The 22,432-nt window shown below is 49.9% G+C and overlaps 1 protein-coding gene across 1 annotated transcript in view; it reads right to left on the reverse strand.

Moving 5' to 3' along the window:
• SPAG8 (sperm associated antigen 8) overlaps window positions 1–22,432 on the reverse strand; it is a 154,539-nt gene that overhangs the window by 12,393 nt on the left and 119,714 nt on the right. Inside the window, exons 5-7 of the mRNA XM_075330551.1 lie at window positions 5,258–5,375; window positions 5,088–5,150; window positions 4,864–5,009 (exon numbers count right to left, since the gene is read on the reverse strand). Of these exons, the coding sequence (XP_075186666.1) occupies window positions 4,887–5,009; window positions 5,088–5,150; window positions 5,258–5,375 (304 nt within the window). The 3' untranslated portion in view covers window positions 4,864–4,886. The remainder of the gene's footprint in view (window positions 1–4,863; window positions 5,010–5,087; window positions 5,151–5,257; window positions 5,376–22,432) is intronic.

The following is a 22,432-nucleotide window of genomic DNA, read 5'->3' on the forward strand; positions in this document are numbered from 1 at the left end:
CATTCATCTACCAGGAGCCTCCATCTTCCAGGAGCCTCGATGCAGTGCTGGTAGCACAAGCATGGGAGAAGCAGGTGAGAAGGCATTCATCTACCAGGAGCCTCCATCTACGAGGGGCCTCCGTACAGTGCTGGTAGCACAAGCATGGGAGAAGCAGGTGAGAAGACATTCATCTACCAGGAGCCTCCATCTTCCAGGAGCCTCGATGCAGTGCTGGTAGCACAAGCATGGGAGAAGCAGGTGAGAAGACATTCATCTACCAGGAGCCTCCATCTACGAGGGGCCTCCGTACAGTGCTGGTAGCACAAGCATGGGAGAAGCAGGTGAGAAGACATTCATCTACCAGGAGCCTCCATCTTCCAGGAGCCTCGATGCAGTGCTGGTAGCACAAGCATGGGAGAAGCAGGTGAGAAGACATTCATCTACCAGGAGCCTCCATCTTCCAGGAGCCTCGATGCAGTGCTGGTAGCACAAGCATGGGAGAAGCAGGTGAGAAGATATTCATCTACCAGGAGCCTCCATCTTCCAGGAGTCTCGATGCAGTGCTGGTCGCACAAGCATGGGAGAAGCAGGTGAGAAGGCATTCATCTACCAGGAGCCTCCATCTTCCAGGAGCCTCGATGCAGTGCTGGTAGCACAAACATGGGAGAAGCAGGTGAGAAGACATTCATCTACCAGGAGCCTCCATCTTCCAGGAGCCTCGATGCAGTGCTGGTAGCACAAGCATGGGAGAAGCAGGTGAGAAGATATTCATCTACCAGGAGCCTCCATCTTCCAGGAGCCTCGATGCAGTGCTGGTAGCACAAGCATGGGAGAAGCAGTTGAGAAGGCATTCATCTACCAGGAGCCTCCATCTTCCAGGAGCCTCGATGCAGTGCTGGTAGCACAAGCATGGGAGAAGCAGGTGAGAAGGCATTCATCTACCAGGAGCCTCCATCTACGAGGGGCCTCCGTGCAGTGCTGGTAGCACAAGCATGGGAGAAGCAGGTGAGAAGACATTCATCTACCAGGAGCCTCCATCTACGAGGGGCCTCCGTGCAGTGCTGGTAGCACAAGCATGGGAGAAGCAGGTGAGAAGACATTCATCTACCAGGAGCCTCCATCTACGAGGGGCCTCCGTACAGTGCTGGTAGCACAAGCATGGGAGAAGCAGGTGAGAAGATATTCATCTACCAGGAGCCTCCATCTTCCAGGAGCCTCGATGCAGTGCTGGTAGCACAAGCATGGGAGAAGCAGTTGAGAAGGCATTCATCTACCAGGAGCCTCCATCTTCCAGGAGCCTCGATGCAGTGCTGGTAGCACAAGCATGGGAGAAGCAGGTGAGAAGGCATTCATCTACCAGGAGCCTCCATCTTCCAGGAGCCTCGATGCAGTGCTGGTAGCACAAGCATGGGAGAAGCAGGTGAGAAGACATTCATACATTCATCTACCAGGAGCCTCCGTGCAGGGCTGGTAGCACAAGCATGGGAGAAGCAGGTGAGAAGACATTCATACATTCATCTACCAGGAGCCTCCGTGCAGTGCTGGTAGCACAAGCATGGGTGAAGCAGGTGAGAAGACATTCATACATTCATCTACAAGGAGCCTCCGTACAGTGCTGGTAGCACAAGCATGGGAGAAGCAGGTGAGAAGACATTCATACATTCATCTACAAGGAGCCTCCGTGAAGGGCTGGTAGCACAAGCATGGGAGAAGCAGGTGAGAAGACATTCATCTACCAGGAGCCTCCGTGTAGGGCTGGTAGCACAAGCATGGGAGAAGCAGGTGAGAAGGCATTCATACATTCATCTACAAGGAGCCTCCGTGAAGGGCTGGTAGCACAAGCATGGGAGAAGCAGGTGAGAAGACATTAATCTACCAGGAGCCTCCGTACAGTGCTGGTAGCACAAGCATGGGTGAAGCAGGTGAGAAGGCATTCATACATTCATCTACAAGGAGCGTCGATGCAGTGCTGGTAGCACAAGCATGGGAGAAGCAGGTGAGAAGACATTCATACATTCATCTACCAGGAGCCTCCGTGCAGTGCTGGTAGCACAAGCATGGGTGAAGCAGGTGAGAAGGCATTCATACATTCATCTACCAGGAGCCTCCGTGAAGGGCTGGTAGCACAAGCATGGGAGAAGCAGGTGAGAAGGCATTCATACATTCATCTACCAGGAGCCTCCATGAAGGGCTGGTAGCACAAGCATGGGAGAAGCAGGTGAGAAGGCATTCATCTACCAGGAGCCTCCATGAAGGGCTGGTAGCACAAGCATGGGTGAAGCAGGTGAGAAGACATTCATACATTCATCTACAAGGAGCCTCCGTGCAGGGCTGGTAGCACAAGCATGGGAGAAGCAGGTGAGAAGACATTCATACATTCATCTACCAGGAGCCTCCGTGCAGGGCTGGTAGCACAAGCATGGGAGAAGCAGGTGAGAAGGCATTCATACATTCATCTACCAGGAGCCTCCGTGCAGTGCTGGTAGCACAAGCATGGGAGAAGCAGGTGAGAAGGCATTCATACATTCATCTACCAGGAGCCTCCGTGCAGTGCTGGTAGCACAAGCATGGGAGAAGCAGGTGAGAAGGCATTCATACATTCATCTACAAGTAGCCTCCGTGCAGGGCTGGTAGCACAAGCATAGGAGAAGCAGGTGAGAAGGCATTCATACATTCATCTACCAGGAGCCTCCATGAAGGGCTGGTAGCACAAGCATGGGTGAAGCAGGTGAGAAGGCATTCATACATTCATCTACAAGTAGCCTCCGTGCAGGGCTGGTAGCACAAGCATGGGTGAAGCAGGTGAGAAGGCATTCATACATTCATCTACAAGTAGCCTCCGTGCAGGGCTGGTAGCACAAGCATGGGTGAAGCAGGTGAGAAGACATTCATACATTCATCTACCAGGAGCCTCCGTGAAGGGCTGGTAGCACAAGCATGGGAGAAGCAGGTGAGAAGGCATTCATACATTCATCTACCAGGAGCCTCCATGAAGGGCTGGTAGCACAAGCATAGGAGAAGCAGGTGAGAAGGCATTCATACATTCATCTACCAGGAGCCTCCATGAAGGGCTGGTAGCACAAGCATGGGAGAAGCAGGTGAGAAGGCATTCATACATTCATCTACAAGTAGCCTCCGTGCAGGGCTGGTAGCACAAGCATGGGTGAAGCAGGTGAGAAGGCATTCATACATTCATCTACAAGTAGCCTCCGTGCAGGGCTGGTAGCACAAGCATGGGTGAAGCAGGTGAGAAGACATTCATACATTCATCTACCAGGAGCCTCCGTGAAGGGCTGGTAGCACAAGCATGGGAGAAGCAGGTGAGAAGGCATTCATACATTCATCTACCAGGAGCCTCCATGAAGGGCTGGTAGCACAAGCATAGGAGAAGCAGGTGAGAAGGCATTCATACATTCATCTACCAGGAGCCTCCATGAAGGGCTGGTAGCACAAGCATGGGAGAAGCAGGTGAGAAGGCATTCATACATTCATGCCTTCTCTTTGAATCAGTTGTCACTGTGATGTAGAAGGAATCTTCTCCTGGTTGTTACTGGATTGCGTCTGTGACAAAAGGGGATAGTTCTCTAGTTGTGGCTGTGACATAGGGGAAATGTTCTCACATGTAGTGATTGTGACATAGGAGGATCATTCTCTGGGTTGATTGTGATGTAGAAGGATTTTTCTTCCAGTTGGGACTGTGATCCAGGGGAGATTTTTTCTGGGTAGCGACTATAATGTAGGGAAATGTTTTCCTTGTTGAGACTGTGATTCAGGGGGACATTTTCTTAATTGTGACACTGATCCAAGGGGAAATGTTCTTCCACATGTGACTGGGACGCAGGTGGATTGCTCTCCTGGTTACGACTGGGATGCAGGTAGTTTGTTCTCCTGGTTGCAACTGGGACGCAGGTGGATTGTTCTCCTGGTTACGACTGGGACGCAGGTGGATTGTTCTCCTGGTTACGACTGGGATGCAGGTAGTTTGTTCTCCTGGTTGCGACTGGGACGCAGGTAGTTTGTTCTCCTGGTTGCGACTGGGACGGAGGTGGATTATTCTCATGGTTGCGAGTGGGACGCAGGTGGATTGTTCTCCTGGTTGTGACTGGGTCGTACGTGCTTGGTTCTCCTGGTTGTGACTGGGACACAGGTGGATTGCTCTCCTGGTTGCGACTGGGACGCAGGTGGATTGCTCTCCTGGTTGCGACTGGGACGCACGTGCTTTGTTCTCCTGGTTGGGACTGGGACGCAAGTGGATTATTCTCATGGTTACGAGTGGGACGCAGGTGGATTGTTCTCCTGGTTGCGCCTGGGACGCAGGTGGATTGTTCTCCTGGTTGCGACTGGGACGCAGGTGGATTGTTCTCCTGGTTGCGACTGGGACGCAGGTGGATTGTTCTCCTGGTTGCGACTGGGACGCAGGTGGATTGCTCTCCTGGTTGCGACTGGGACGCAGGTGGATTGTTCTCCTGGTTGCGACTGGGACGCAGGTGGATTGTTCTCCTGGTTGCGACTGGGACGCAGGTGGATTGTTCTCCTGGTTGCGACTGGGACGCAGGTGGATTGCTCTCCTGGTTGCGACTGGGACGCAGGTGGATTGTTCTCCTGGTTGCGACTGGGACGCAGGTGGATTGCTCTTCTGGTTGCGACTGGGACGCAGGTGGATTGCTCTCCTGGTTGCGACTGGGACGCTGGGCGATTATTCTACGTGTTGTGACTTATGTAGGCAGATCATTCTGATGGTTGTGATTGTGACGTACGGTGAACGCTCTATTAGTTGTGATGTATAAAGAGAACTTTGAGACTGTGTTTGTGGAGAGATTTTTTTTTCATGTGACCTACACAGAGCTTTCATCTGTGATGTCTGGTGAGCGTTCTGCTTACCATAATTTTTCCATTTGTGGGAATTACATGTTGGGATAATTTTCCATGCTGTACGGGAACGTCTGATCCAGATAGCGTGATATTGGAGTGCTAAAAGCGGAGCTCTTTTTGAAGGGAGAGTCCCTTGTTCTGACATCCGACACTCCCTGCATGGATAAGAAGGAACATAACATGAGAGATCAGACCTGAGATACGCAAGGCCCACCCCAGGACATAGGACTTACAGTGATTCTGTGCACATTGTCCGTCCAGAAGGATTTGGCCTGTTCTGTCCGGTAGTCCTGAGCCTGTTAAGCATGAAAGATAAGGATCATCACTCTGAAGCTGAATCTCCAGCAATCAGATGATCGGGAGGGATCCGCTGATCATGTGACCAGTACACAGCGCCACGTACCTTACTGGGACTGGGAGTCTGCGGTGAGAAGCCCTCCACCCGATAGTCTCTCCGGCTAGTAGACTCTAGGACTTTTGTTTCCTCCAAAGGAGACTTCAATTCTTCAAGGAAATCCTGACTGACATCAGAAAATACAAAATAGGGGAGCAGCACCAACATTAACGGGGTCTACCACCAACACAGACCACTATAATCAACAGATCCTGGAATAGTGATCCTTGCCACAACCGAACAATATATACATCTAATATATAAAGGGGTGTGTGTGTGTGTGTGTGCGCATGCACGTGCGTGTGTCCCCTAAAGGAATCCACACTGGCGCATTTACAATCACAAAATTTTCCACAGACACCCCATGTGACACGTCATAGACTGTTTGGGTGGGGAAATTTAACCCCGCGCTTTACACTTACTCTCCAAAAATCCTGCCTCTATTAAACTGAATGGAGGTGGGAGCTATAGGCTATAAATAGCAACTGTCAGTGGTTGCTATAGGAACAAAATAAACTGTTAGTATAAGAAGCTTATGTGTGAGGTAATATGATGTCGGTGGGGAGATAGAGACAGAAAGAGACAGACAGACAGAGACACAGACAGAGACACAGACAGAGCCAGATAGGGAAAGAGAGAGAGAGATAGAGACAGACAGAGACAGCCCTGGAAAGAGACAGAGAGATAGACGGCCAAAGAGAGACCTGGAAAGAGGCAGCCGGGCAAAGAGGCAGCCGGGCAAAGAGACAGCCGGGCAAAGAGACAGCCGGGCAAAGAGAGGAACAGACAAACATACACATAGAGACAGACACAGAGATAGAGACAGACAAGGAAAGAGACAGACAGAGAGACAGACAGACAGTGACACACAGACAGAGACTGGGAGAGAGACAGTTACTATCCCGGGCAATGCCGCGTACTACAAGCTAGTGTTATATATGTTCCTGTGTGGAGATAATCTCTGCTGTGTACTGTGTAATTGAGGTGTCTGACCTCACAGGACATGGTCTGAGCATACCACAGGTACAGAGCTGGGAGGACGCAATGCATTATACAGAGAGGATGGCCAGGGGGGACATAGGGGAATACAGCCATTACAGCCGGGGGGACACAGAGGAGTATACAGACAGGATGGCCAGGGGGGAACACAGAAGAATATACAGCCATTACAGCCGGGGGGACACAGAGGAGTATACAGACATTACACCCGGGGAGGACACAGAAGAGTATACAGACATTACACCCGGGGGAGACACCGAAGAGTATACAGACATTACACCCGGGGAGACACAGAAGAGTATACAGACATGACACCCGGGGAGACACAGAAGAGTATACAGACATTACACCCGGGGAGGACACAGAAGAGTATACAGACATTACACCCGGGGAGACACAGAAGAGTATACAGACATTACACCCGGGGAGGACACAGAAGAGTATACAGACATTACACCCGGGGAGACACAGAAGAGTATACAGACATTACACCCGGGGAGGACACAGAAGAGTATACAGACATTACACCCGGGGAGGACACAGAAGAGTATACAGACATTACACCCGGGGGAGGACACAGAAGAGTATACAAACATTACACCCGGGGAGGACACAGAAGAGTATACAGACATTACACCCGGGGGAGGACACAGAAGAGTATACAGACATTACACCCGGGGAGGACACAGAAGAGTATACAGACATTACACCCGGGGAGACACAGAAGAGTATACAGACATTACACCCGGGGAGGACACAGAGGAGTATACAGACATTACACCCGGCGAGGACACAGAAGAGTATACAGACATTACACCCGGGGAGGACACAGAAGAGTATACAGACATTACACCCGGGGTGTTGTGAATGTTAGTTATGTCTTGGCTGCTGGGAGGCTCCCTCTGGTGGCCAGGAAGGGTTTGGACAGAGACCAGGTGTGTTGTGCAGTGGGTGTTTCCTTTCCTAATTCTCTGCTTATTTAAGTCCTGGTCTGATTGCAGGCTGTTGCCGGATGTCAGTTGTTCTTTGTATCTCCAGCCTGCTTAATCCTGCTCTACACCACATCTACTCCAGATAAGTGCTTGCTCTTTATTTATTGCCTGGTTCTTTTGCTTATCTGGGTTTGTCATTTGTTGTGGTTGGTTTCAGTTTATTTCCTTCCAGGGATTTTTCCCCTCAGGGGATTGTTGAGGAACTCCCTGCAGTTCTGTGTGGAGTTTAGCTCCTTTGGGTCCATGTGTTTATGGCTTGTTGAATTTGTTATAATTCTTGTTTTCTGTTCATTGGTATGACAAGGGCACCTGGTATAGGACGGAGTTCAGATCAAGTGATCTGAGGGCCTTTTTGTACTATCAGGAAGTTGGTATTTTGCAGGGTTTTTCTCTGGCTACCATCAGTTCCTTTCCTGTACTTTCCTATTTTAGTCAGCGGGGGCCTCACCTTTTGCTAATCCTGTCATCTGTGTATTGTGTTTTTCCTATATCACCGCAGTCTTTGAATGTGGGGGGCTTGCTATTCTTGTCTATTTTCTGAGGCAGAGAGTTATTCATCTTTACTACCTTTAGGATAGCTAGTTCTCCGGCTGGGTTCGCGGTGCACAGGATGTTAGTTCACCCCTCGGCTACTTCTAGTTGTGTTGGTTAGTAAGGGGATGGCGGCCAGATTAGTTGCCAATGCTCTTGTCACCTTTTGCCAATGATTTGTGGTGGTCTTCCATGGTTCCGGATCATAACAGTACATCCGGCCTACAAATTTAAAGGGTACTCTTAAGAAGAAGAAAAAAAAAAAAAAAAAAGAAAGCTGCTGAGAGGTTTTTTTGTTTTTTTTGGTGTTTTTCCTCTTCTTCTTTGGGTTCTGTGGAAGATTCCTTTTGTCTAGCATGGATGAATTGGGTGAGCGTGTTGCTCGTCTTGATGCTAAGGTTCGTCATATAGAGTCTTATGTTGCACAGACTCCCCTTGCAGAGCCTAAGATTCCCGTTCCTGAATTTTTTTCTGGAGATAGATCGAGATTTTTGAGCTTCAAAAATAATTGTAAATTATTTTTTTGACCTGCGCCCTAAGTCCTCAGGGAATCCCGTACAGCAGGTCAAGATTGTCATCTCCTTGCTGCGTGGTGACCCTCAGGACTGGGCCTTCTCTTTAGCGTCTGATGATCCGATTCTCAATGATGTGGACTCCTTTTTTTAGGCCTTGGGATTATTATATGACGAACCCAATATTGTGGACCAAGCTGAAAAGGTCTTGTTGTCCTTAACTCAGGGTTTGGATTCTGCGGAAACGTTTTGTCAGAAATTTCGTAAGTGGGCAGTCCTTACCAAATGGAATGATGATGCGCTTGCGGCTCTTTTTCGCAAGGGTATTGCGGATACAGTGAAGGATGTTATGGTGGGATTTCCCGTCCCTTCTGGTCATGATGCCTCTATGACCTTGGCCATTCAGATTGATAGGCGTTTACGTGAGCGCAGGAAGATACCTGCTGGTTTTGTGCCTGTGGAACAGCCTTTGGAGCCTATGGAGTGTGATAGGGTCCTTTCTAATGCAAGTCGGCAGGGGTTCAGACGGAAGAATAGACTGTGCTTCTATTGTGGAGACGCTTCTCATAACATCTCTGTCTGCCCTAAACGTGAAAGGAGATTGGCTACTTCTGTTACTGTGGGTTCTTTGCAACCAAAGTTTCTTTTGTCTGTCACACTGATTTGCTCATTGTCTTCCTTTCCTGCATTGGCCTTTGTGGACTCAGGGGCAGCCCTCAATTTGATGGATTTTGGGTTTGCTAGGGATTGTGGTTTCCCCATGGTTCCTTTGCAAACTCCTATTCCTTTAAGGGGCATTGATGCTACCCCTTTGGCAGAAAATAAACCCCAATTTTGGACCCAGGTGCCTATGAGAGTTGCACCAGCGCATCAGGAAACTTGTACATTGTTAGTATTGCATAATCTACAGGATACCTTGGTACTGGGATTTCCGTGGTTGCAGACCCATAATCCGGTTCTTGACTGGAGATCCTTATCGGTAATTAGTTGGGGTTGTCAAGGTTTGCATCAGGACCTTTCCGTGTCGTCCACGTCTGCTCAGGCAGTTGATGTTCCGGCTTTCTTGTCTGATTTCCGTGATGTATTTAATGACCAGGAATCTGATTCTCTGCCCCCACACCGGGACTGTGACTGTGCCATTGAGCTGGTGCCGGGTTGTAAATTTCCCAAGGGGCGGATTTTCAACTTGTCTGTGCCCGAACATGGTGCCATGCGGTCATGCATCAGGGAATCATTGGAGAAGGGGCACATTCGGCCCTCATCTTCTCCTTTGGGTAGTGGCTTCTTCTTTGTTGCTAAGAAAGATGGTTCGTTGAGGCCTTGTATTGATTACCGTCTTCTTAATAAAATTATAGTCAAATATCAGTACCCTTTGCCTCTGATGTCTGATCTGTTCTCTAGAGTGCAGAGTGCCAAATGGTTTACGAAACTGGATCTCAAGGGTGCGTATAATCTCATCCGTATTAAGGAGGGTGATGAATGGAAGACGGCTTTTAATACTCCTGAGGGGCATTTTGAGTACCTAGTGATGCCTTTTGGGCTCACTAATGCCCCCTCCGTCTTCCAGGCCTTCATGAATGATATTTTTCGGGACCTTATTGGTAAATTTTTGATTGTGTATTTGGATGACATCTTGATTTTTTCTGATGATTGGGACTCTCATGTGGGGCAAGTACGGTAGGTTTTTCAGATACTTAAGGATAATGCACTGTACGTTAAGGGGTCAAAATGCCTCTTTGGGGTGCAAAGGATTTCCTTTTTGGGCTTCATCCTGTCTTCCTCCGCTATTGAAATGGACCCGGTTAAGGTTCAGGCTATTTACGACTGGGTGCAACCGACTTCTCTAAAATCCCTGCAGCGGTTTTTGGGGTTTGCTAATTTTTACCGTAAATTTATAGCCAATTTTTCTGCCATTGTCAAACCTTTGACAGATTTGACAAAGAAGGGAGCTGATGCTGAGCATTGGACCCCTGAGGCTATTGTGGCCTTCCAGGAGCTTAAAAGGCGATTCACTTCTGCCCCAGTCCTGCAGCAACCTAATGTGTCTCGCCCATTTCAAGTTGAGATCGATGCCTCAGAGATCGGAGCAGGTGCTGTTCTGTCTCAACAAGACGCTACTTCGGGTAAACTTAAGCCCTGTGCCTTTTTCTCTCGGAAGTTTGCTCCTTCTGAACGGAATTATGATGTGGGGAACCGGGAATTATTGGCTATGAAGTGGGCATTTGAAGAGTGGAGGCATTGGTTGGAGGGGGCTAGGCATCAAGTGGTGGTGCTTACGGACCACAAGAATCTCATCTATCTGGAATCGGCCAAGAGGTTGAATCCTCAGCAGGCCAGGTGGGCTTTGTTTTTTACCCGGTTTAATTTTGTGGTCTCTTTTTTGCCAGACACCAAGAATGTTAAGGCCGATGCCCTTTCCAGGAGTTTCTGCGCTGACTCTTTGGAGGTTGTCGAACCGTCTACTATCCTGAATGATGGTGTAGTTTTCTCGGCTATTTCGCCTGATCTGCGGTTGGCACTGGCGGAATTTCAGGGGGATAAACCTGAGAGATGTCCTACAGGGAAACTGTTTGTCCCAGACCAATGGAGAGACCGAGTTGTCTCTGAGGTTCATTGCTCTGTTTTGGCGGGTCATCCTGGCATTTTTGGTACTCTGGATCTTGTGAGACGCTCTTTTTGGTGGCCTTCCCTGTCCCGGGATGTCCGTCATTTTGTGCAGTCGTGTGGAGTTTGTTCTAGGTCCAAGCCCTGTTGTTCACGTTCTAGTGGGCTATTATTGCCTTTGCCTGTACCTAAGAAACCTTGGACGCACATCTCTATGGATTTTATTTCGGAGCTTCCCGTCTCTCAGAAAATGACTGTGATTTGGGTGATCTGTGATAGATTCTCCAAGATGGTCCACTTGGTTCCCCTATCTAAGTTGCCGTCTTCATCAGAGTTGGTGCCTTTGTTTTTGCAACATGTTGTCCGTTTGCATGGTATTCCCGAAAACATTGTTTCTGACAGAGGGGTGCAGTTTGTATCCAGGTTTTGGAGGATTTTTTGCTCCAAATTGGGTGTTCAGCTGTCTTTCTCCTCAGCGTTTCATCCCCAGACAAACTGTCAGACTGAAAGGGCTAACCAGACCCTGGAGACCTATTTACGGTGTTTTGTTTCTGTGGATCAGGATGACTGGGTTTCGTTTTTGCCTTTGGCTGAATTTGCCCTTAACAATAGAGCTAGCTCTACCACGTTGGTGTCCCCCTTTTTCTGCAATTTTGGGTATCACCCTAGGTTCCTCTCAGGGCAGCTTGAGGCGTCTGACTGTCCGGGGGTGGATTCGGTGGTCGACAGAATGCAGCAGATTTGGGGGCAGGTAGTGGATAAATTGTTTCAGTCCCAAGAAACTGCCCAAAAGTTTGCCAACCGGCGTCGGACTGTTGGTCCCCGGTTTAAAGTAGGGGACATGGTGTGGTTGTCCTCTAAAAATATTCCTATGAGAGTTCCGTCTCCTAAATTTAAGCCCAGATTTATTGGACCTTATAAGATTTCGGAGATTATTAACCCTGTATCTTTCCGTTTGACTCTTCCTGCGTCATTTAAGATTCACAATGTCTTCCATAAGTCCTTGTTGAAGAAACATGTGGAGCCGGCAGTTCCTGCAGCAGCGCCTCCTGACCCTGTTTTGGTACAAGGGGAACTGGAGTATGAGGTCGAAAAAATTCTGGATTCCCGTCGCAGTAGGCGTCAGCTTCAGTACCTTGTGAAATGGAAGGGTTATGGGCAGGAGGATAACTCTTGGGTTGTGGCTTCTGACATTCATGCGGACAGGTTGGTTCGCGCCTTCCATCATGCTCATCCCGAGCGACCCGGTGGCGTGGGTGAGGGTTCCGTGACCCCTCCTCAAGGGGGGGGTACTGTTGTGAATGTTAGTTATGTCTTGGCTGCTGGGAGGCTCCCTCTGGTGGCCAGGAAGGGTTTGGACAGAGACCAGGTGTGTTGTGCAGTGGGTGTTTCCTTTCCTAATTCTCTGCTTATTTAAGTCCTGGTCTGATTGTAAGCTGTTGCCGGATGTCAGTTGTACTTTGTATTTTCAGCCTGCTTAATCCTGCTCCACACCACATCTTCCCCAGATAAGTGCTTGCTCTTTATTTATTGTCTGGTTCTTTTGTTTATCTGGGTTTGTCATTTGTTGTGGTTGGTTTCAGTTTATTTCCTTCCAGGGATTTCCCCCCTCAGTTGCTTGGCTGGGGAACTCCCTGCAGTTCTGTGTGGAGTATAGCTCCTTTGGGTTCATGTGTTTATGGCTTGTTGACTTTGTTATGATTCTTGTTTTCTGTTCATTGGTATGACAAGGGCACCTGGTATAGGACGGAGTTCAGATCAAGCGATCTGAGGGCCTTTTTGTACTATCAGGAAGTTGGTATTTTGCAGGGTTTTTCTCTGGCTACCATCATTTCCTGTCCTTTCCTATTTTAGTCAGCGGGGGCCTCACCTTTTGCTAATCTTGTCATCTACCTGTGTATTGTGTTTTTCCTATATCACCGCAGTCTTTGAATGTGGGGGGCTTGCTATTCTTGTCTATTTTCTGAGGCAGAGAGTTATTCATCTTTCCTACCTTTAGGATAGCTAGTTCTCCGGCTGGGTTCGCGGTGCACAGGATGTTAGTTCACCCTCGGCTACTTCTAGTTGTGTTGGTTAGTAAGGGGATGGCAGCCAGATTAGTTGCCAATGCTCTTGTCACCTTTTGCCAATGATTTGTGGTGGTCTTCCATGGTTCCGGATCATAACACGGGGAGGACACAGAAGAGTATACAGACATTACACCCGGGGAGGACACAGAAGAGTATACAGACATTACACCCGGGGAGGACACAGAAGAGTATACAGACATTACACCCGGGGAGGACACAGAAGAGTATACAGACATTACACCCGGGGAGACACAGAAGAGTATACAGACATTACACCCGGGGAGGACACAGAGGAGTATACAGACATTACACCCGGGGAGACACAGAGGAGGACACAGACATTACACCCGGGGAGGACACAGAAGAGTATACAGACATTACACCCGGGGAGACACAGAAGAGTATACAGACATTACACCCGGGGAGGACACAGAGGAGTATACAGACATTACACCCGGGGAGACACAGAGGAGGACACAGACATTACACCCGGGGAGGACACAGAAGAGTATACAGACATTACACCCGGGGAGGACACAGAGGAGTATACAGACATTACACCTGGGGAGGACACAGAAGAGTATACAGACATTACACCCGGGGAGGACACAGAAGAGTATACAGACATTACACCCGGGGAGGACACAGAAGAGTATACAGACATTACAGCCGGGGGAGGACACAGAAGAGTATACAGACATTACACCCGGGGAGGACACAGAAGAGTATACACACATTACACCCGGGGAGACACAGAAGAGTATACAGACATTACACCCGGGGACAACACAGAAGAGTATACAGACATTACACCCAGGGAGGATACAGAAGAGTATACAGACATTACACCCGGGGAGGATACAGAAGAGTATACAGACATTACACCCGGGGAGGACACAGAAGAGTATACAGACATTACACCCGGGGAGAACAGAGGAGTATACAGACATTACACCCGGGGAGGACACAGAGGAGTATACACACATTACACCCGGGGAGGATACAGAAGAGTATACAGACATTACACCCGGGGAGGACACAGAAGAGTATACAGACATTACACCCGGGGAGGACACAGAAGAGTATACAGACATTACACCCGGGGAGGACACAGAAGAGTATACACACATTACACCCGGGGAGGACACAGAAGAGTATACAGACATTACACCCGGGGAGGACACAGAAGAGTATACAGACATTACACCCGGGGAGGACACAGAAGAGTATACACACATTACACCCGGGGAGACACAGAAGAGTATACACACATTACACCCGGGGAGACACAGAAGAGTATACACACATTACACCCGGGGAGGACACAGAAGAGTATACAGACATTACACCCAGGGAGGACACAGAAGAGTATACAGACATTACACCCAGGGAGGACACAGAAGAGTATACAGACATTACACCCGGGGAGAACACAGAAGAGTATACAGACATTACACCCGGGGAGGACACAGAAGAGTATACACACATTACACCCGGGGAGGACACAGAAGAGTATACACACATTACACCCGGGGAGGACACAGAAGAGTATACAGACATTACACCCGGGGAGGACACAGAAGAGTATACACACATTACACCCGGGGAGAACACAGAAGAGTATACAGACATTAGACCCGGGGGAGACACAGAAGAGTATACAGACATTACACCCGGGGAGAACACAGAAGCGTATACAGACATTAGACCCGGGGGAGACACAAAAGAGTATACAGACATTACACCCGGGGAGGATACAGAAGAGTATACAGACATTACACCCGGGGAGGACACAGAAGAGTATACACACATTACACCCGGGGAGGACACAGAAGAGTATACAGACATTACACCCGGGGAGGACACAGAAGAGTATACAGACATTACACCCGGGGAGGACACAGAAGAGTATACAGACATTACACCCGGGGAGGACACAGAAGAGTATACAGACATTACACCCGGGGAGAACACAGAAGAGTATACAGACATTACACCTGGGGAGGACACAGAAGAGTATACACACATTACACCCGGGGAGAACAGAGGAGTATACAGACATTACACCCGGGGAGACACAGAAGAGTATACAGACATTACACCCGGGGAGGACACAGAAGAGTATACACACATTACACCCGGGGAGAACAGAGGAGTATACACACATTACACCCGGGGAGGACACAGAAGAGTATACAGACATTACACCCGGGGAGAACACAGAAGAGTATACAGACATTACACCCGGGGAGGACACAGAAGAGTATACACACATTACACCCGGGGAGGATACAGAAGAGTATACACACATTACACCCGGGGAGGACACAGAAGAGTATACAGACATTACACCCGGGGAGGACACAGAAGAGTATACAGACATTACACCCGGGGAGGACACAGAAGAGTATACAGACATTACACCCGGGGAGGACACAGAAGAGTATACAGACATTACACCCGGGGAGGACACAGAAGAGTATACAGACATTACACTCGGGGAGGGCACAGAAGAGTATACAGACATTACACCCGGGGAGGGCACAGAAGAGTATACAGACATTACACCCGGGGAGAACACAGAAGAGTATACAGACATTACACCCGGGGAGAACACAGAAGAGTATACAGACATTACACCCGGGGAGAATACAGAAGAGTATACAGACATTACACCCGGGGAGAACACAGAAGAGTATATAGACATTACACCCGGGGAGGATACAGAAGAGTATACAGACATTACACCCGGGGAGACACAGAAGAGTATACACACATTACACCCGGGGAGGACACAGAAGAGTATATACAGACATTACACCCGGGGAGGACACAGAAGAGTATACAGACATTACACCCGGGGAGGACACAGAAGAGTATACACACATTACACCCGGGGAGGACACAGAAGAGTATACAGATATTACACCCGGGGAGGACACAGAGTATACAGACATTACACCCGGGAGACAGAGAAGAGTATACAGACATTACACCCAGGGAGGATACAGAAGAGTATACACACATTACACCCGGGGAGGACACAGAAGAGTATACAGACATTACACCCGGGGAGGACACAGAAGAGTATACACACATTACACCCGGGGAGGACACAGAAGAGTATACAGATATTACACCCGGGGAGGACACAGAGTATACAGACATTACACCCGGGAGACAGAGAAGAGTATACAGACATTACACCCGGGGAGGACACAGAAGAGTATACACACATTACACCCGGGGAGGACACAGAAGAGTATACAGACATTACACCCAGGGAGGATACAGAAGAGTATACAGACATTACACCCGGGGAGGACACAGAAGAGTATACAGACATTACACCCGGGGAGGACACAGAAGAGTATACAGACATTACACCCGGGGAGACACAGAAGAGTATACAGACATTACACCCGGGGAGGACACAGAAGAGTATACACACATTACACCCGGGGAGACACAGAAGAGTATACACACATTACACCCGGGGAGACACAGAAGAGTATACACACATTACACCCGGGGAGGACACAGAAGAGTATACAGACATTACACCCGGGGAGGACACAGAAGAGTATACAGATATTACACCCGGGGAGGACACAGAGGAGTATACAGACATTACACCCGGGGAGACACAGAAGAGTATACAGACATTACACCCATGGAGGACACAGAGGAGTATACAGACATTACACCCGGGGAGACACAGAAGAGTATACAGACATTACACCCGGGGAGGACACAGAAGAGTATACACACATTACACCCGGGGAGGACACAGAAGAGTATACAGACATTAGACCCGGGGGAGACACAGAAGAGTATACAGACATTACACCCGGGAGACACAGAAGAGTATACAGACATTACACCCGGGGAGGACACAGAAGAGTATACAGACATTACACCCGGGGAGGACACAGAAGAGTATACAGACATTACACCCGGGGAGACACAGAAGAGTATACAGACATTACACCCGGGGAGGACACAGAAGCGTATACAGACATTACACCCGGGGAGGACACAGAAGCGTATACAGACATTACACCCGGGGGAGGACACTGAAGAGTATACAGACATTACACCCGGGGAGGACACAGAAGAGTATACAGACATTACACCCGGGGAGGACACAGAAGAGTATACAGACATTACACCCGGGGAGGACACAGAAGAGTATACAGACATTACACCTGGGGAGAACACAGAAGAGTATACAGACATTACACCCGGGGAGGACACAGAAGAGTATACAGACATTACACCCGGGGAGGACACAGAAGAGTATACAGACATTACACCCGGGGAGGACACAGAGTATACACACATTACACCCGGGGAGGATACAGAAGAGTATACAGACATTACACCCGGGGAGGACACAGAAGAGTATACAGACATTACACCCGGGGAGACACCGAAGAGTATACAGACATTACACCCGGGGAGGATACAGAAGAGTATACAGACATTACAGCCGGGGAGAACAGAAGAGTATACAGACATTACACCCGGGAGACAGAGAAGAGTATACAGACATTACACCCGGGGAGGACACAGAAGAGTATACAGACATTACACCCGGGGAGACACAGAAGAGTATACAGACATTACACCCGGGGAGGACACAGAAGAGTATACAGACATTACACCCGGGGAGGACACAGAAGAGTATACAGACATTACACCCGGGGAGGGCACAGAAGAGTATACAGACATTACACCCGGGGAGGACACAGAAGAGTATACACACATTACACCCGGGGAGACACAGAAGAGTATACAGACATTACACCCGGGGAGGACACAGAAGAGTATACAGACATTACACCCGGGGGAGACACAGAGGAGTATACAGACATTACACCCGGGGAGGACACAGAAGAGTATACAGACATTACACCCGGGGAGGACACAGAAGAGTATACAGACATTACACCCGGGGAGGGCACAGAAGAGTATACAGACATTACACCCGGGGAGAACACAGAAGAGTATACAGACATTACACCCGGGGAGGACACAGAAGAGTATACAGACATTACACCCAGGGAGAACACAGAAGAGTATACAGACATTACACCCGGGGAGGACACAGAAGAGTATACAGACATTACACCCGGGGAGGACACAGAAGAGTATACAGACATTACACCCGGGGAGAACAGAGGAGTATACAGACATTACACCCGGGGAGAACACAGAAGAGTATACAGACATTACACCCGGGGAGGACACAGAGGAGTATACAGACATTACACCCTGGGAGACACAGAAGAGTATACAGACATTACACCTGGGGAGGACACAGAGGAGTATACACACATTACACCCGGGGAGACACAGAAGAGTATACAGACATTACACCCGGGGAGGACACAGAAGAGTATACAGACATTACACCCGGGGAGGATACAGAAGAGTATACAGACATTACACCCGGGGGAGGACACAGAAGAGTATACAGACATTACACCCGGGGAGGAGACAGAAGAGTATACAGACATTACACCCGGGGGAGGACACAGAAGAGTATACAGACATTACACCCGGGGAGGACACAGAAGAGTATACAGACATTACACCCGGGGAGGACACAGAAGAGTATACAGACATTACACCCGGGGGAGGACACAGAAGAGTATACAGACATTACACCCGGGGAGGACACAGAAGAGTATACAGACATTACACCCGGGGAGGACACAGAAGAGTATACACACATTACACCCGGGGAGGACACAGAAGAGTATACAGACATTACACCCGGGGAGGACACAGAAGAGTATACAGACATTACACCCGGGGAGGACACAGAAGAGTATACAGACATTACACCTGGTGGAGGACACAGAAGAGTATACACACATTACACCCGGGGAGAACACAGAAGAGTATACAGACATTACACCCGGGGAGGACACAGAAGAGTATACAGACATTACACCCGGGGAGGATACAGAAGAGTATACAGACATTACACCCGGGGAGGATACAGAAGAGTATACAGACATTACACCCGGGGAGGATACAGAAGAGTATACAGACATTACACCCGGGGAGGACACAGAAGAGTATACAGACATTACACCTGGGGAGAACACAGAAGAGTATACAGACATTACACCCGGGAGACAGAGAAGAGTATACAGACATTACACCCGGGGAGGACACAGAAGAGTATATACACATTACACCCGGGGGAGGACACAGAAGAGTATACAGACATTACACCCGGGGAGGACACAGAGTTCACTATAGACTCGCACGCCTCCTCTCTCTGGTGGGTACAGTACACTCGCACGTCTCCTCTCTCTGGTGGGTACAGTACACTCGCACGTCTCCTCTCTCTGGTGGGTACAGTACACTCGCACGTCTCCTCTCTCTGGTGGGTACAGTACACTCGCACGTCTCCTCTCTCTGGTGGGTACAGTACACTCGCACGTCTCCTCTCTCTGGTGGGTACAGTACACTCGCACGTCTCCTCTCTCTGGTGGGTACAGTACACTCGCACGTCTCCTCTCTCTGGTGGGTACAGTACACTCGCACGTCTCCTCTCTCTGGTGGGTACAGTACACTCGCATGTCTCCTCTCTCTGGTGGGTACAGTACATTCGCACGTCTCCTCTCTCTGGTGGGTACAGTACACTCGCACGTCTCCTCTCTCTGGTGGGTACAGTACACTCGCACGTCTCCTCTCTCTGGTGGGTACAGTACACTCGCACGTCTCCTCTCTCTGGGGGTACAGTACACTCGCACGTGTCCTCTCTCTGGGGGTACAGTACACTCGCACGTCTCCTCTCTCTGGGGGTACAGTACACTCGAAAGTCTCCTCTCTGGTGGGTACAGTACACTCGCACGTACTGTACCCACCAGAGAGGTACGTCTCCTCTCTCTGGGGGTACAGTACACTCGCACGTCTCCTCTCTCTGGGGGTACAGTACACTCGCACGTCTCCTCTCTCTGGGGGTACAGTACACTCGCACGTCTCCTCTCTCTGGGGGTACAGTACACTCGCACGTCTCCTCTCTCTGGGGGTACAGTACACTCGCACGTCTCCTCTCTCTGGGGGTACAGTACACTCGCTCGTCTCCTCTCTCTGGTGGGTACAGTACACTCGCATGTCTCCTCTCTCTGGTGGGTACAGTACACTCGCACGTCTCCTCTCTCTGGGGGTACAGTACACTCGCACGTCTCCTCTCTCTGGGGGTACAGTACACTCGCACGTCTCCTCTCTCTGGGGGTACAGTACACTCGCACGTCTCCTCTCTCTGGGGGTACAGTACACTCGCACGTCTCCTCTCTCTGGGGGTACAGTACACTCGCACGTCTCCTCTCTCTGGGGGTACAGTACACTCGCACGTCTCCTCTCTCTGGGGGTACAGTACACTCGCTCGTCTCCTCTCTCTGGTGGGTACAGTACACTCGCATGTCTCCTCTCTCTGGTGGGTACAGTACACTCGCACGTCTCCTCTCTCTGGGGGTACAGTACACTCGCACGTCTCCTCTCTCTGGGGGTACAGTACACTCGCACGTCTCCTCTCTCTGGGGGTACAGTACACTCGCACGTCTCCTCTCTCTGGGGGTACAGTACACTCGCACGTCTCCTCTCTCTGGGGGTACAGTACACTCGCACGTCTCCTCTCTCTGGGGGTACAGTACACTCGCACGTCTCTATAGCTCTCTATATAGTAAGGTCGTGTTTATATCTTCCATGACCTGTACCCCACTATAAAGCTGCAGCTCTTTACTTTTTCTTGTATATACAAAGAGCCAATTGTCCCAGCGTTGTGCTGTAATGGGAAGCAGACCCGGAGGCTCCACACAGACTGCACTCAGTCCGGATGTAGGAGCGGGGGAGGGCACGTGTCCGCAGCTGCTGTGTGAAGCACTCGCAGTATATGCAGCATGAAGACGTGCACACTGTGCATGCTGGGGGGGGGCTAATACCCTCCACTTCAAGTGTCTGTGGAGGGAGAGACGTCGCTTCCCACTCCGGGACATTCATTCAATAGCTTCACAGTGACGCAGATATGCAGTATTTACAGGAGGGGTCGCCCGATGACATCACACACCTCTGACACAGGGATGGAGAATATTACAGGAGGGGGTCGCACGATGACATCACACACCTCTGACACAGGGATGGAGAATATTACAGGAGGGGTCGCACGATGACATCACACACCTCTGACACAGGGATGGAGAACATTACAGGAGGGGTCGCCCGATGACATCACACACCTCTGACACAGGGATGGAGAACATTACAGGAGGGGTCGCACGATGACATCACACACCTCTGACACAGGGATGGAGAATATTACAGGAGGGGTCGCACGATGACATCACACACCTCTGACACAGGGATGGAGAACATTACAGGAGGGGTCGCCCGATGACATCACACACCTCTGACACAGGGATGGAGAACATTACAGGAGGGGTCGCCCGATGACATCACACACCTCTGACACAGGGATGGAGAACATTACAGGAGGGGTCGCCCGATGACATCACACACCTCTGACACAGGGATGGAGAATATTACAGGAGGGGTCGCCCGATGACATCACACACCTCTGACACAGGGATGGAGAACATTACAGGAGGGGTCGCCCGATGACATCACACACCTCTGACACAGGGATGGAGAATATTACAGGAGGGGTCGCACGATGACATCACACACCTCTGACACAGGGATGGAGAATATTACAGGAGGGGTGCACGATGACATCACACACCTCTGACACAGGGATGGAGAATATTACAGGAGGGGGTCGCACGATGACATCACACACCTCTGACACAGGGATGGAGAATATTACAGGAGGGGTCGCACGATGACATCACACACCTCTGACACAGGGATGGAGAATATTACAGGAGGGGGTCGCACGATGACATCACACACCTCTGACACAGGGATGGAGAATATTACAGGAGGGGTGCACGATGACATCACACACCTCTGACACAGGGATGGAGAATATTACAGGAGGGGTCGCACGATGACATCACACATCTCTGACACAGGGATGGAGAACATTACAGGAGGGGGTGCACGATGACATCACACACCTCTGACACAGGGATGGAGAATATTACAGGAGGGGTCGCACGATGACATCACACACCTCTGACACAGGGATGGAGAACATTACAGGAGGGGTCGCACGATGACATCACACACCTCTGACACAGGGATGGAGAATATTACAGGAGGGGTGCACGATGACATCACACACCTCTGACACAGGGATGGAGAATATTACAGGAGGGGGTCGCACGATGACATCACACACCTCTGACACAGGGATGGAGAACATTACAGGAGGGGTCGTACGATGACATCACACACCTCTGACACAGGGATGGAGAACATTACAGGAGGGGTCGCCCGATGACATCACACACCTCTGACACAGGGATGGAGAATATTACAGGAGGGGTCGCACGA

The sequence above is a fragment of the Anomaloglossus baeobatrachus genome, chromosome 1 (assembly GCF_048569485.1).
Source record: "Anomaloglossus baeobatrachus isolate aAnoBae1 chromosome 1, aAnoBae1.hap1, whole genome shotgun sequence".
Taxonomy (NCBI): Eukaryota; Metazoa; Chordata; class Amphibia; order Anura; family Aromobatidae; genus Anomaloglossus; species Anomaloglossus baeobatrachus.